This window comes from Natator depressus, chromosome 14 (genome assembly GCF_965152275.1).
Source record: "Natator depressus isolate rNatDep1 chromosome 14, rNatDep2.hap1, whole genome shotgun sequence".
Taxonomy (NCBI): Eukaryota; Metazoa; Chordata; order Testudines; family Cheloniidae; genus Natator; species Natator depressus.
The window spans coordinates 902,127-917,897 of record NC_134247.1 but is presented as its reverse complement, the minus strand read 5'-3'; the positions used below and the strand labels follow the sequence as shown (position 1 = coordinate 917,897).

The 15,771-nt window shown below is 60.7% G+C and overlaps 1 protein-coding gene across 1 annotated transcript; it reads left to right on the top strand.

Moving 5' to 3' along the window:
• Positions 1 to 1,959: 1,959 nt before the first annotated feature.
• On the top strand, positions 1,960 to 13,029 carry SLC25A10 (solute carrier family 25 member 10). Its single transcript, XM_074970946.1, has 11 exons — positions 1,960 to 2,085; positions 5,650 to 5,769; positions 6,222 to 6,336; positions 6,420 to 6,468; positions 6,959 to 7,000; positions 7,426 to 7,469; positions 8,354 to 8,424; positions 8,584 to 8,676; positions 9,294 to 9,371; positions 12,086 to 12,142; positions 12,788 to 13,029. The coding sequence occupies exons 1-11, from the start codon at positions 1,996 to 1,998 to the stop codon at positions 12,887 to 12,889; spliced, it is 861 nt and encodes a 286-aa protein (XP_074827047.1). The 5' UTR covers positions 1,960 to 1,995; the 3' UTR covers positions 12,890 to 13,029.
• The last annotated feature ends 2,742 nt before the right edge of the window (positions 13,030 to 15,771 follow it).

The window sequence follows — 15,771 nt, the reverse complement described above, 5'->3', positions numbered from 1 at the left end:
CCTCCTTCCAATGGTATCTTCCCAGGTGCCTGCTGTGTGGGGTGGGGGAAGATCCTGTGCTAATGCACTGGTCTGACCTTTCACTGCAACTCAGACAATCTCAAACTAGGCTGTGGCTAATTATTTACAGGTGAATGGATGAGGCCCAGAGGAGCTAAGGGAAAGGGTATTTTTTTTGCAGGGCAACCTTCCGGTTGGGGTGGATCCTCCTCCCTAATGGGAGGAGTCTGAACAGCATGGAGGCTTGGACTCCTTTCTGCTCAGCTGCCTGCTGTGAAGGGTGGGCACCTGGCGATCCAGGTGACTGGTGTGCACTTGAAGGGAAGATTTGCCAGCCCAAACTAAGTCCATGTCTACACTTACCGAGGCAGAGCTGTACCCATGCAGCTCTGCTGCTGTACGAGCGCTTGTGTGGCTGGAAGGGAGAGAGCTCTGTTGTCAACATAATAAAACCATCTCAACGAGTGGTGGGAGAGCGGCTGTGCACACCAGTGCTTATGCCAGCAAAACTTATGTTGCTCAGGGGCATGTTTTTTTCACGGGCCTGCGTGACAAAAGTTTTGCTGACATAAGTGCTAGTGTAGCCATGGCCCAAGCCAATGATCTCTACAGGGACCCTCATACCAGTTGGTACATCTGGGTGCTTGTGCAATAGTGCACAAAGTCTGCATGAGCTTTGTGGGGGTGGTTGGCTTGGTGCAGATAAATATGGGGGTTGGCTCGGGCAGCAGGGAACCAGAGCCTGTGGGAAAGTCCCCCTGAACCCAGGCCAGCACCTTGTTTCCATGACCCTCCCGCTCCAGTGTCATTTACTAATCCTGGCTACTTCAGTGGTAACCTTCATTCACAGCCCCTCCCTTGCCTTATCTTTCTGAGCTGTTAATAATCCATGGCCTGCAAGCCCAGCCCCTCATTGCCCCTGTTTGCTGAGCTGCCACTCTGCCAGGCAGAGGGGCACCTTGGCCAGAGGGCAGCTCTGTGTTCAGGTTATGGATAGGCCAAGATCTAAAAGGGGTGTTACAAGCTAGCCAAGGTGCTGGGGAGTGGGGCCTGGCCAGGGTTACTCTCCGTTTGAGGGTTTGGAGCTGAGCTTTCTCTCCAGCTGTTGGCCAGCCCCTAGAAGGCTGCACATGTTACCGCAAGGGAATTAGTGGTTTTCAAACTTTCTGTGCTGGTGACTCCTTTCACAGAGCAAGTCTCTGAGCGTGACCCCCCTTATTAATTGAAAACAGAGTGGGGTAATTTAAGGGGGGCTTTGGGCTGTCAGCCCCACAGAGCTGACATGTCGTGATCCCTATGGAACCACCTTGCATCCCCTTGGGGGGTCATGACCCCTGTTTGAGAACCCCCTGGCTTAGAGCTTCTGACCCTGCCTGAGCCCACACCCTGGCCTGGCCTGTGGTTTCTCCTGGCTGCTGCCTGCCTTGTGCGTTGGGAGGCGACTAGTCTCCCTGCCCTAGAAGCCCAGGTACCGGAGCTCAGGCCGTGTCTGCTTTGAAAGGTGACCAGCTGGAGCAAGCTTGGGCTCCAGGTCCAGCGTCCGCATCCCTGAACCCGCGCTGGCCCTGGCGGGATTAGTCACAAAGCCCTGAACCAGGCCCAGGAGCACCCTGCTCAGGCCGTGTGCGCACCCCTCTGCCAGCCCATCCGTGCTCGCCTTTGCCGACGCAGCATGGCAGGTGCCCTGCCTCGCCCGGGGGGCAAAGGGGGTGACCCACAGCACTGCGTTCTCAGCGGGGGGGGGCTGCTGCTGCCCCGGCCCCGGCCTGCCGAGGGGGAGGGGGAGGGGGAGGGGGAGGGGGAAGCGGAAGCAGAGGCAGGCCCCCCCGAGCTGGGTCCCTGCGCCTGGCCTGGCCTGGGGCCTGCTCTGGGCCCCGCTGCCGTCGCCCTTTGAAGCCTCCCTGCGCTGGCGTGGCCCGTTTAAGGCGGGGCGGGGCTGCGCCGGGCTTGGCCGCACCCCCCGGGGCCGCGGATCCCGGCGCGCGGACCGGCCCGATGGCGGAGCGGCGCGTGTCCCGCTGGTACTTCGGGGGCCTGGCCTCGTGCGGCGCCGCCTGCTGCACCCACCCGCTGGACCTGCTCAAGGTGCGCCCGGCCCTCTGCCCCCCCGGGACCCCCCCCCCGTGCCCCAGCTCTCTGCCCCCCGGACCGCCCCCCGTGCCCCAGCCCTCTGCCCCCGGATCCCCTCTGCCCCCCCGGGACCCCCCCCCCAGTGCCCCAGCCCTCTGCCCCCCGGATCCCCTCTGCCCCCCCCGAGCCCCCCACTGCCCCAGCTCTCTGCCCCCCGGGACCCCCCCAGTGCCCCAGCCCTCTGCCCCCGGATCCCCTCTGTACCCCCGGGACCCCCCCCAGTGCCCCAGCCCTCTGCCCCCGGATCCCCTCTGCCCCCCCGGGACCCCCCCCAGTGCCCCAGCCCTCTGCCCCCGGATCCCCTCTGCCCCCCCGGGACCCCCCCCCGTGCCCCAGCTCTCTGCCCCCCGGACCGCCCCCCAGTGCCCCAGCCCTCTGCCCCCGGATCCCCTCTGCCCCCCCGGGACCCCCCCCAGTGCCCCAGCCCTCTGCCCCCGGATCCCCTCTGCCCCCCCGGGACCCCCCCCAGTGCCCCAGCCCTCTGCCCCCGGATCCCCTCTGCCCCCCCGGGACCCCCCCCAGTGCCCCAGCCCTCTGCCCCCCGGATCCCCTCTGCCCCCCCCGAGCCCCCCACTGCCCCAGCTCTCTGCCCCCCGGGACCCCCCCCAGTGCCCCAGCCCTCTGCCCCCGGATCCCCTCTGTACCCCCGGGACCCCCCCCAGTGCCCCAGCCCTCTGCCCCCGGATCCCCTCTGCCCCCCCGGGACCCCCCCCCGTGCCCCAGCTCTCTGCCCCCCGGACCGCCCCCCAGTGCCCCAGCCCTCTGCCCCCGGATCCCCTCTGCCCCCCCGGGACCCCCCCCAGTGCCCCAGCCCTCTGCCCCCGGATCCCCTCTGCACCCCCGGGACCCCCCCCAGTGCCCCAGCCCTCTGCCCCCCGGATCCCCTCTGCCCCCCCCGAGCCCCCCACTGCCCCAGCTCTCTGCCCCCCGGGACCCCCCCCAGTGCCCCAGCCCTCTGCCCCCGGATCCCCTCTGCCCCCCCGGGACCCCCCCCAGTGCCTCTGCCCCCGGATCCCCTCTGCCCCCCCGGGACCCCCCCCAGTGCCCCAGCCCTCTGCCCCCGGATCCCCTCTGCCCCCCCGGGACCCCCCCTAGTGCCCCAGCTCTCTGCCCCCCGGCACCCCCCCCAGTGCCCCAGCCCTCTGCCCCCGGATCCCCTCTGCCCCCCCGGGACCCCCCCACTGCCCCAGCTCTCTGCCCCCCGGATCCCCTCTGCCCCCCCCCCAGCCCCCCACTGCCCCAGCTCTCTGCCCCCCGGACCGCCCCCCAGTGCCTCAGCCTTCTGCCCCCCCGGATCCCCTCTGCCCCCCCCAGGACCCCCACTGCCCCAGCCCTCTGCCCCCCGGATCTTCCCCGGGACCCCCCCTGAGCCCCCCACTGCTCCAGCCCTCTGCCCCCCCGGATCTCCCACTGCCCCAACCCTCTGTCCCCCAGATCTTCTCTGCCCCCCAGGACCCCCCACTGCCCCAACCCTCTGCTCCCCGGGACCCCCCACTGCCCCAACCCTCTGGGTCCCCCACTGCTCCCCGGATCCCCTCCTAGGCCCCCCACTGCCTCCAGCCCCCTGAACCCCCCTCCCGCCCCCTGGACCCCCTCTGCCCCCTGGGCTCCCACTGGCCTGGCAGGCAGCAGGGTTGGCTCTGACCTCCCCAGCTGCCTGTTTGGAGGCTCCATAGCGCCCCCGCCCCCCGGAGCTGGTCCCTCAGCACTGCTGCGTCTGCAGGCTGCACTGTCCAGGGACTGGCTGCCCAGTAAGGGCCGAGGCCGTGCTGGGGCCTGGCTGCTGTGTGTTTCTGGGGGCTGCTCTCGGCTACACAATCCCTGGCTCGGGCTGGTTCCTGCATTGCTGGGCCATTTGCCCAGCTCCCCAACATCATCCCAGTGGGCTCTGGCCTTGTCAGAGCAGCTCCCGGTTAGCACCTGCCTGGCTCTCGCTGGAATCCCAAGGGCACAGGCCTGCATAGGGAAGAGGGAGGACTAATTCCCCGTGCCACCTTCCCCACCACAGGCCCCATATTCCTGGGCCTCTCCGGCTGCGTTCCAGGGCCCATGCTCCATAACTCCACGAGTGAAGCCTGGTCCCCAGCACTCGTTAATCTTCTCTCCTGAGGACTTTGGACCCAGGCTTGGCACAGCCTGGCCACAGGCTGTAGGCGCTGGTGTATGCTGGGGCTCTGTGGAGGGCATGGGCGGCTTGGATAGGTGTAGGGGATCCCCTGGCTCACAGAGCCCCATCTTGCAGGGGGCCCTCTGTCACAGAGTCCCCGGGTGATGCTCTGGAACTGCTCCCCATGAAGCCAGTCAGGACTCTGGGGAAGTCTCCTCTCTGGGAGCAGCCTGTCTTCAGGACACACAGCTCACCCGGCTTCCACCTTCCTGGGTCTGACCTCGGAGCATTCAGCCTCCTCTGCCCCTCCGTACGCTTCCCACAGCGAGTCCACCCAGGCGGGGTCCTGGGGAAGCCAGAGGGTCCTGCCCCCCAACTCCGCAGTCAGACGGGACTCTCAGCCAGCCAGTAAAACAGAAGGTTTATTAGACGACAGGAACATGGTTTAACACAGAGCTTGCAGGTGCAGAGAACGGGTCCATTTTGGGGGGTAGTGAGCCAGACAACCACGTCTGCACTTCACTCCATGTCCCAGCCAGCCCCAAACTGAAACTCCCTCCAGCCCCTCCTCCTCTGGGCTTTGTCCGTTTCCCGGGCCAGGAGGTCACCTGATTCCTTTATTCTCCAACCCTTTAGCTCTCACCTTGCAGGGGGAAGGGCCAGGCCATCAGTTGCCAGGAAACAGGGTGTCGGCCATTCTCTGTGTCCAGACCCCTGCACACACCTGCCCTCTAGGGCTCCGCAATGATCATACACCCTTACCCCACCACCTAGATACTTAAGAACTGCATAGAGGAAACTGAGGCACCCCCACACTATTCAGAGGAACTATTAAGAACAGTCCCACTTTGTCACACCCTCTGATACTAAAGTGGAAGATGTACAGTTACCTGGGGCTGGGGACTGGTCAGGACTCCTGGGTCTGTCTCCTGGCTCTGCTTTTCCCCCAGGCTGGGCAAGCAGAGAAAGAGAGACAGTGTTTCTCGCTGGAAACGCTAGGGAGATTCCTGCTGCCAGGTGCTGCGGCCGCTGAAAGCTGGGACGTGGCGTGGGGGCACCCCATGCTGGGAGGGGGGTTCACTACTTACAGGTGCCCTCTAACTTGCTTTTGTATCCCCCCAGCCCCTTGCCTGCCATGGTCCCTGCTCCAGGTGACGGGCTGTGGGGCTGATTCCCAAGCTCCGGTCGCGTGGGGGAGCTCATGGGGCTGTGGTCACTTGCTGAGGCATCCCAGCACATGTGCTAAGGATTAACCTCAAGAAGGGTCAGGACCATTGTCCCCGATGTGCAGGGAAAGGGTCACAAGCAGCTGTCCCAGTCTTGGCTCCTCAGTGGATGGAGGGATCAGCCCTACAGTGCGCTCAGTGCTGGGGGAGCTGGGTCTGACCCTGGCATCTTTCTCCCTGACCCAGGTTCATCTGCAGACGCAGCAGGAGGTGAAGATGCGCATGACAGGCATGGCGCTGCGCGTGATCCGCACAGATGGCTTTCTGGCGCTCTACAATGGGCTCAGTGCCTCGCTCTGCCGCCAGGTGAGTGCCAGGGGCCACATCTGCCCCACTTCTGCCATGAGGGGGCACTCCCCATGCTGGCCCTGCACCTCCCGCTGTAGAGCACACACCCCAACCTGTTACCCAGGTCCTGTGCCTCCTGCCATGGGGGTCACCCTCTACCCAGTCCCTAAGCTTCCTGCCATAGGGGTCACTCCCCTCCCGTTACTCAGGCCCCACACGTTCCCCCCAAATCCAGGTGCTGCCCTTGGTTGTGCAGCTGCAAGCATGCTGGCCCTTTCCAGGGGGCAGCCTCTCTGGCGGAGCTGGGGAGCCGCAGCCCAGCCCTGGAGCCAGGGGCTCGGTGCCAACTGTGGCTCTGTTTGCGGGCTCGATGCCACGTGCTGGGCAGCACCTTAGGTGACTGTCTGGGGAGGGCAGGGAGTCCCCTGGAGTGCAGCACTTGGGCCATGCTCTGACTCTCTTCTCCTCAGATGACGTACTCCCTGACCCGCTTTGCCATCTATGAGACCGCACGGGACCGCTTGAGCCAAGGCACCCAGGGACCTCTGCCCTTCTACCAGAAGGTGCTGCTTGGTGCTGCAGGAGGTGAGCAGAGGCCGGGGAGCCCAGGCCGTGGGCTGTGGCCAGGCTTGAGGAGTCCCTTGACCCTGAATCTTCTCTGGTTGCAGGTTTCACTGGTGGGTTTGTGGGGACCCCGGCAGACATGGTGAACGTCAGGTCAGTTCCATGTGTCTTGGACGCTCTGCTCGCTGGGGATGTGGCTGGAGGTGCGCTGAGCAGGGGGAGTTGTGGGGCACCCCATCTCAGCTTGTCGTGGACTCCATGGGCTGGTGGCTTGATCCAACGTGGCAGATCCTACGTCCTGCACCTGGAGGGACCGGAATTGCCCCAACCGTGCCTGGGGCTGCCCCAGGCCAGGGATTCCAGATCCCTGGGGGTGGCCCCTCCTGACATCACAGGAGCTGGCAGTGGAGAAGCCCAGCTAGGTCCCCGTCCCCATGGGTGCAGGGCTACGCCCTCTACGTGGCCCCATCTCCCCAGGGAGCACCGGTCATAGTCGCATGCTGGGTGAGCTCGGGCCTGCTCAGAACAAGGGGGCCAGAGCCCTGCCCCAGGGGCTGCTCAGCCTTAGGAGATCACAGGGGCAGGTCGCTCAGTCTGTCTTGGTCTGTCTCCCCTCACCTCCCCCACTGCTCTGTCTCTGTAGGATGCAGAATGACATGAAGCAGCCGATGCATTTGAGGCGGAAGTGAGTGATGGTGCAGTAAGTGGGGGGACCCCCGGGACTTGAGACCAACTGGTTTGGGTCCCTCCCTCCCCGCCCGAGCATGTGATGGGGGGAGAGGGAGGTAGCAAGGGTCCCTAATAGGATGCTAAGGGGCTGCTCACATGGTGGCACTGAGGGGATCCCCTCCCTTTGTGCCCTCCCTGTCCCATCTCTGTGGATGGGAGCTGCAGTGAGGTGGCGTGGCCACAGGGGGGCAGCATTGCTCCAAGCACCACCGTTGCTGGCTGGAGGGGGCCGGGTGGGGGGCAGTGCATTGGGTGACCCCAGCTCTGCTCCTCCAGCAGGAATTTCCAGCAACGCTGGACACATTGAGTAGGGTGTCGGAGACGATGAGCGCTGATGGGAAGGGTTCACGGCTTTACCTCTTTCCCTTCTTGTCCCTCCAGTTACTCCCACGCCTTGGATGGCATGTACCGAGTGCTTCGTGAGGGTAGGAGTCTGCCAAAGGCCTGGGGGCACAGGGGCTTGGCATCTCCTCTGGCCTGATCGGAGGCATCCCCTGCCGGTGTTGTGAAGCCTCAGAGCAGGAATTGTTTCTGGGGGACACCAGGGCTGCTAAATGGCTTGGTTTGGTCAGGAGCCAAATGGCAGCTGGGTGTGGGGCTGGATCCGGCAGGGAACAGGGGCAGCCTGGCTAGCAGGCCTGTCGTGGTGTGGCTGGAGGCCAAGGGCAGGGCTGGGGTCCAAATGGCCAGGTAGAGAAGGTGCTGGAGAAGAGCAGGGCCCAAGGGGCAGGCTGGGTTGGGGGCGTGGTTGGGATTGTTCATCCAGATGCTGCCTCTGAAGTGCAGCAGCCATAGCAGCCCTCTGGGCAGTTTGGGTTTGTCCTGTGGGTTGACACAGCAAGGGCCAGACCAGACGCTGCAGTGAGAGGCACCAGCCCCGAGCCCTCCAGGGGTGGGAATGAAACACTCCCTCGCCCACAGCTGGGAAGGGGGAGCCTGAAAGGGGAGTTGTGTTTTCAAAGAAAGGAAGAAGAGACAGACAGACAAGCAGTGGAGAGGGAGAGTGCCAGAGCAGGCTGAAAGGAGCCAGTGGTAGGGTGAGTGACTTCTCGTCCCTTGGAGCCAGAGCCGGGGCTGGGCGGCCTTCAGAAGGAGCCCCTGGGGAGTTCCCCCGCTGGGTGGTGGAGAGTCTAGGGGCTGGAGTCACAGCCAGGGCCTGCCGCCCTGCACAAGCCCCAGCCCATGGTGAGGGTGGCTGCTGGGGGTTGGGGGGCAGGGGTGCAGGACTGATGGGACTGGGAGTGGCAGCTCCCGGCTGGCCTGGGGCCGAATTCACGCACCTGAACAGTGCTCTGATTCCCCTCCCCAGAGGGCTTGAAGAAGCTGTTCTCAGGTGCTACGATGGCGTCGAGCCGAGGGGCCCTGGTCACTGTTGGACAGGTAGGAACCCTCCCCCCCCCCGGGCACTGGGGGGCAGCTGGGACTGGCTGTGCCCTGGGGGCGCCACCTCCTGGGGGTGGGGGAGCCAGTCCCCTGGGGCGTGAGGAGACATGGAGGAAGGGTGGGCCAAGCCGCTAACTGCACCCCCCATACCTGCAGCTCTCCTGCTACGACCAGGCCAAGCAGCTGGTTCTCACGACTGGGTTTCTCTCCGACAACATCTTCACTCACTTCCTGGCCAGCTTCATCGCTGTGAGTGGGGGCAGGGCAGGGGGGTGGGGGCTGCCCGATGGTGCTAGTCAGGGGAATTGCAGCCAGGCACTAGCCTGCTTGGCGTGCACCCCACAGGGCTTCTGGCTTCCCCACAGCCTCAGGCTGCTGCTGCGGTGCTCCTGCCCCAGTGAAATGAGGCAGTGGTATGAGGAGAGCCCCCACCACAGGCCTGCAGGTCTCTTCTGTTCACAGCCTATAGGTTCTTTCCCTGTTCCCCTCTGCAGATCAGTGACCCAGAGCTGGGATCTGAACCTGGGACCTTCCACACTACATGCATGACCTAATAGTATTCCTGGAGCTAAAGGAGCCGCTCCACTACCTGGCAGCAGTAGTAGGCTCTCAGCCCCATGTGGAGCAGCCACTAGAGAGCAAGATTTCAGAGTAGCAGCCGTGTTCGTCTGTATCCACAACAAGAAAAGGAGGACTTGTGGCACCTTAGAGACTAACAAGAGACTCCTACTCTGCTAGCATGGGTGGGTTATGTAGGCAGCTCCTGTGCTCGTTCACCTGCCCTCTGCTGCACAGGGAAAGGGCCGGTGGCACCATCAGTCCCAGGGACTCCCTGTCTGTGACCCATCTTTGTCCCTTCCCCCCAGGGTGGATGTGCCACGTTCCTCTGTCAGCCCATGGACGTACTCAAGACCCGCCTGATGAATTCGCAGGGAGAGTACCGGGTGAGTAATCCTGCCCTGGCTCACTACAATTTGTCCTGCCCCTCCCCACCACTGGGTACATGTCACCTCAGGACAAAATGCAGAGACAAAATTTCTCGATACTTTAAATGGAGCAGCTGGTACAGGAACCCACAAGGGGAGAGGCAACTCTCGAGTAGTCCTGAGGGGAGCGCAGGATCTGGTCCAAGATGTAGCTATAACAGGACCGCTTGGAAATAGTGACCATAATATAATAACATTTAACATTCCTGTGGGGGGCAGAACACCTCAACAGCCCAACGCTGTGGCATTTAATTTCAGAAAGGGGAACTATGCAAAAACGAGGAGGTTAGTTAAACAGAAATTAAAAGGTACAGTGACTGGGGTGAAATCCCTGCAAGCTGCATGGACACTTTTCAAAGACACCATAATAGAGGCTCAACTTAAATGTATACCCCAAATTAAAAAAACACGGTAAAAGAACTAACAAAGAGCCACCGTGGCTTAACAACCATGTAAAAGAAGCAGTGAGAGAGAAAAAAGGCATCTTTTTAAAAGTGGAAGTCAAATCCTAGTGAGGCAAATAGAAAGGAGCATAAACACTGCCAAATTAAATGTAAAAATGTAATAAGAAAAGCCAAAAAGGAGTTTGAAGAACAGCTAGCCAAAAACTAGCCCCTGGATGATCGAGATACAAAAGGAGCACTTAAAGACAATAAAGTCATCGCAGAGAAGCTAAATGAATTCTTTGCTTCAAGTCTTCACGGCTGAGGATGTTAGGGAGATTCCCAAACCTGAACCATCTTTTGTAGGTGACAAATCTGAGGAATTGTCACAGATTGAACTGTCACTAGAGGAGGTTTTGGAATTCATTGAGAAACTTAACAGTAACAAGTCACCGGGACCAGGTGGCATTCACCCAAGAGTTCTGAAAGAACGCAAATGTGAAATTGTGGAACTATTAACTATAGTTTGCAACCTGTCCTTCAAATCAGCTTCTGTACCCAGTGACTGGAAGATAGCTAATGTAACGCCAATATTTAAAAAGGGCTCTAGAGGTGATCCCAGCAATTACAGACCGGTACGTCTAACGTCAGTACCGGGAAATTAGTTGAAACAATAGTAAAAATTGTCAGACACATAGAAGACTATAAATTGTTGGGGAAAAGTCAACATGGTTTCTGTAAAGGGAAATCATGTCTCACTAATCTATTAGAGTTCTTTGAAGGGGTCAACAAACATGTGGACAAGGGGGACCCAGTGTACTTAGATTTCCAGAAAGCCTTTGACAAGGTCCCTCACCAAAGGCTCTTATGTAAATTAAGTTGTCATGGGATAAGAGGGAAGATCCTTTCATGGATTGAGACTGGTTAAAAGACAGGGAACAAAGGGTAGGAATAAATGGTAAATTTTCAGAATGGAGAGGGGTAACTAATGGTGTTCCCCAAGGGTCAGTGCTAGGACCAATCCTATTCAACTTATGCGTAAATGATCTGGAGAAAGGGGTAAACAGTGAGTTGGCAAAGTTTGCAGATGATACTAAACTGCTCAAGATAGTTAAAGACCAAAGCAGACTGTGAAGAAATTCAAAAATCTCACAAAACTAAGTGATTGGGCAACAAAATGGCAAATGAAATTTAATGTGGATAAATGTAAAGTAATGCTCAATGGAAAAAATAACCCCAACTATACAGACAATATGATGGGGGCTAATTTAGCTACAACTAATCAGGAGAAAGTTCTTGGCGTCATTGTGGATAGTTCTCTGAAAACGTCCACGCAGTGTGCAGCAGCAGTCAAAAAAGCAAATGGGATGTTAGGAATCATTAAAAAAGGGATAGAGAATAAGACGGAGAATATCTTATTGCCCTTATATAAATCCATGGTATGCCCGCATCTTGAATACTGCGTACAGATGTGGTCCCCTCATCTCAAAAAAGATATACTGGCATTAGAAAAGGTTCAGAAAAGGGCAACTAAAATGATTAGGGGTTTGGAACGGGTCCCATATGAGGAGAGATTAAAGAGGCCAGGACTTTTCAGCTTGGAAAAGAGGAGACTAAGGGGGGATATGATAGAGGTCTATAAACTCATGAGTGGTGTAGAGAAAGCGAACAAGGAAAAGTTATTTACTTGCTCCCATAATATAAGAACTAGGGGCCACCAAATGAAATTAATTGGCAGCAGGTTTAAAACAAATAAAAGGAAGTTGTTCTTCACTCAGCGCACAGTCAACCTGTGGAACTCCTTGCCGGAGGAGGTTGTGAAGGCTAGGACTATAACAGCGTTTAAAAGAGAACCTCCATGAATTTATCCAGTTAAGTCCATTAATGGCTATTAGCCAGGATGGGTAAGGAATGGTGTCCCTAGCCTCTGTTTGTCAGAGGGTGGAGATGGATGGCAGGAGAGAGATCACTAGATCATTACCTGTTAGGTTCATTCCCTCTGGGGCACCTGGCATTGGCCACTGTCGGCAGACAGGATACTGGGCTGGATGGACCTTTGGTCTGACCCAGTATGGCCATTCTTATGTTCACCCCCACCCCCTTCCCTGCCACAATCTCACCAGCTGCCTGTGTATCCTCCCCACTGCCCCATGGCTGGATCCCTGACTCCTCACTCCCCATAGCTGCCCCTGCCCCAGATTTCAGCCCAGACACTCCTGTCTCCACGGCAGCTGCGAGCCAGACCAGTTCCCAGGGCGGGAACTGGCTTATTTCCCTCTTTTGTTTCAGGGTGTTGTCCACTGCGCAGTGGAGACTGCCAGGCTTGGACCTCTGGCCTTCTACAAGGTACTGGGTTGAGGCTGGGGGGTGGAGTGCATTGGGAGCCGGTAGGGAGTGGAAGAAGTGTGGGAGCAGGAGGGTGCTCACGTGGGAGCTGGGGGGCAGAGTGTAGGGTAAAAGGAGCACAGGGGGCGGGCGATGCGGGGGCCTGCTCTGGCTCTAGCTGGCTGCTCCGTGTCTTGGGCTCGCCCTGGGCTGACTCAATGGCTCCCGGGGCAGGGTTGTCTGGAAGGGCAGTCCCAGGACCTCCCTGCTGGGTGGGTGAGGGGCTGTGGGGGGTGGAGCCCATGAAAAGGCCTGTAGGGGCGGGGGCCCTGGCACTGGCTCCCTCTGGGCCTGGGCGATGCTGACAGTAGCGCTGACTTGCCTGGGGACGGATTCATCAACCTTGCGAACCCCACGCACCCTGGCTGTCTGCGGCACCTCTCCCACCCCCTCCTGCTGCCCCTCCCCTTGGACCCGGCTGCTGCTCCCCTGCCTGGCCCCTTCTGCTCCCCGCAGCTGCCTCCTGCCCTTCTCTTCCACCCACCCGCCTCACCCACGGCCCCCAGAGGGATGAATTGCTCAGTGCCGGAGCATCCTGGCTGGGGAGGCCCAAGCAGGACAGAGCCTGACCCTCCTCTCTCTCCTTTCTTGCCCGTCCCCTTCCAGGGCTTCGTTCCTGCTGCCATCCGCCTGGTGCCTCACACCGTCCTCACCTTCGTCTTCCTGGAGCAGCTGCGCAAATACTTTGGGATCAAAGTGCTGGCCTGAGTGGGGAAGGGCCCTGCGCCTTCCAGACCTGGCTCCTCCCGGGGGATGAGAGCCAGCAAGCCACCACTGAGGTCCCAGAAGCCCCCTCCCCATCCTCCCTGCCCCCCACTAACCCAGCTGAGCCAAAGGGCCCCCCTTCCTGCCCCTGGACTGGGCTCACAGTTGCCATAGCAATAGGGATGGGTCCTCTCCTCCCTGCACCTTGCAGGCCCCCTGGGGGGGCGTGCCCTGGGAGGCCAAGGCTCTTCGGAGCCGGTCCATCCCTGCTCTGTGATGGGCCCAGAGTCCCAGGGCACTCTTGTTGTTTACAGCAGAACCTGGAAGGTTCTTCAGCGACGGGGCTCAGGTGGGGCCAGCTCCCCCAGCCCTCAGGGCAGCCGGGTCTAGTGGCAATATTACCCGTGGCAGCTGGGGAGGGGATCGTGGGCTTCCCCAGAGGCTCTCATGGGCAGAGAAAGGAGACCCAGGCTCAGGGTGCTGGGGTGCTGAACCAGTTCGATTTGGCCCCTGCCTCCATTCCGATGTGATCTCTGCCCCTGTCGGGCTGATGGCACCCCCCTCCCCTCCTTCCTGAGCCCTGCAGGCCCTTGGCTTGCTGTCCACGGGTGCCCCTGTTCTGGGATGGGTCTAGTGCCGCCCCCGGTAATACTCTCCCCAGAAGCCTGGCTCCCTCAGCCCCTCTCCCCACCTGCTGCCTCATGCTTTAAAGATCAGTTTGCTCAGCCAAAATCTCCCAGACACCCAAAGGTTGTTGGGCTCTTCAGGGATCTGTGCTTTGTACCAATGATGGAGAAAGGATCCTCCCCCGCTCAGCTGCGCCAGGCAGAGGGTGAAGCGCTGGCTAGGGACCAGGAGAGGAAAGTCCTTCTCCCACACACAGCCCAGCTCCTGTCCTGGGCCGGGCAGTGCCTGACCCGCTGTGTCTGCCTCAAACCCACCAGGGGCGCACGATGCCTCGGGCCACAATGGGGACTTGGCGGGAGTCACCTTGGAAAGTGTCTTACGTAGATGAAAAGTAGCTGTGGAAACCAGTCCAAACTGACCATGCTGTCTGGCCTGCACCCAGTGGTCCGGATGGACAGACTGTTGGGCGTGAGCTCTGCATGGCACATGGGTGCCCCGGCCATGTACCCAGGGAGCTGGAGCAGTTCAGGAGAGATCTGACCTGTTGTCTACCCCCAGCGCTCATCCCATGGTGTGCAGCAAAGTGGGACCCCGACATCTAGTACATTCCAGCCGAGCTGCCTTCTCCGGCAGACCGGGCCTCCGGCTGGGAGCTTCACTGGGGCTGCTCTGCGCTGGCCTTGCTGGGTGAGAATCTGCTGTAGTGTCTGTCTAAGGGTCGGAGTGAGTTGCGGGGTCTGCTCCAGGCCAGGCGATGGACCCCGCTTGTGAAGTGACCCTGTTTGTATCTCATGCCTGCTCCTTGCTGCTGCCCCCACGAGCCGCCACTTCCGCAGTGCTGCTGCTGCCCATGTGTGGTAGGGCCCCTAGGCAATGAGCCGTGCGCCAGGTGTCAGACCCGTGTGTGGTGCCCGTGGGATCAAAGAACTGGAGCATTTGTAACCGTGATAATAAACCAATGGAACCGCTGCAGGTCTGTGACTGTTGCTTCTTTCACGGGGGATGGGAAGGGACGGAGCTGACACCCCAACTCCCCAGAGTCTTGCACACGGGCAAAAATCTTAGCTGTCAAACAGGCCCCAAAGCCACCTCATCCCCACCGCCCGGGGCCCTGTCCCCCCGCATGGTGTGTGGGGAGGGGAGAGCCTCACTGCGGGGTCTCAGCCAGGCACTCTCCTCTCCCCGCAGTTCGGGGCCTCAGCACAGCTCCCTCCCAGTGGCAGTGTCTGGAACGTAGAGCGCTCCCCGGGCCGCGTAGCCTGGGAGCCCCAGGACAGGCCTGTCCAGCCCATACCCCGCTAGCTCACATTCCACCCCCTGGTTTGCACTTGGGGTCTGGCCAGTGCCCCGGCTCATTCAGCTCAGCCGGGGGCACTGCAGGGGACGGGCGAAGCTGCTAGCAGTGGGTGCTCCCACATTGCTGCCCCAAGGGGCCCCCGCCTGGAGCGGTGAGAGAAACTGCCGGGCAGAGGCTGTGCCGTGGGACTTCACGCATTTCACTTCCCACCGGAGCCGCGTCCTGGATGTGACCCTAATTGGGCTCCAGCAGGTGGAACGCAGCCAGCCTGGGATGGGGAGGCAAGGAAAACTCGTCACCTTAACGAAGCCTAATGATGCTGTCTGGCCTCGCACTTTGTTCCTGCCCCTGCTCCCCAGGGTGGGCTCAGCACAGCCCAGGTGAGGGGGAGGAGGGAGCCACACCAGAGGTCCCGCACGATTGTTGCATGTTCGGGGGTAGGGGAGGCTGGGGCATGTGGGCTGCCTGCTGCTGCCCTGGGGACCAGGCTGAGCACTGGGACTGGCCTCTGCTCCCTCCTGCAGGCTCCATGGCAGAGGCCTGAGCCAGAGCCTCTCATGCCCCCAGTGCACCTGTGGCTCGGCAGCACTTCCGCGGGTTTCAGCCCGGACCGGCGGAGCCCTAGGCTGTGTCTGTCTGTGCCGTCCGAGTTTCCAAGGGCCTGGTTCACGCACAAGCAGCAGGACGCCTGGTTCTGCTGCTTCGGGGCCTGACAGGCCGGCTCCGGGGCAGCGAGAGGAAGGCCAGGACTTCTGCGGAGATGCCGTACGTGAGGTGAGAGAGCAGGGCACTGCTGTGAGGCTGTTCGCAGCACGGGGGCCCTGCACTGGGCGGGCAGGAGGCCAGGCCATTGAGCGTTGGTTCCATGCCAAGGGGGCAGATGTTTAGAGTCCCTGGGATTCTACTGAACCTCCCCTGGAGCCATGAGGGTCAAGCACAAGGTAAACCTGTGGGTGCCCAG

Bases quoted from the DNA above. Each gene is read 5' to 3' on its own strand.
- SLC25A10 (XM_074970946.1), top strand. From the start codon at position 1,996: ATGGCGGAGCGGCGCGTGTCCCGCTGGTACTTCGGGGGCCTGGCCTCG. The intron at 6,469-6,958 runs GTCAGTTCCATG...CTGTCTCTGTAG, and splicing joins GCAGACATGGTGAACGTCAG to GATGCAGAATGACATGAAGC. The intron at 7,001-7,425 runs GTGAGTGATGGT...TTGTCCCTCCAG, and splicing joins CCGATGCATTTGAGGCGGAA to TTACTCCCACGCCTTGGATG.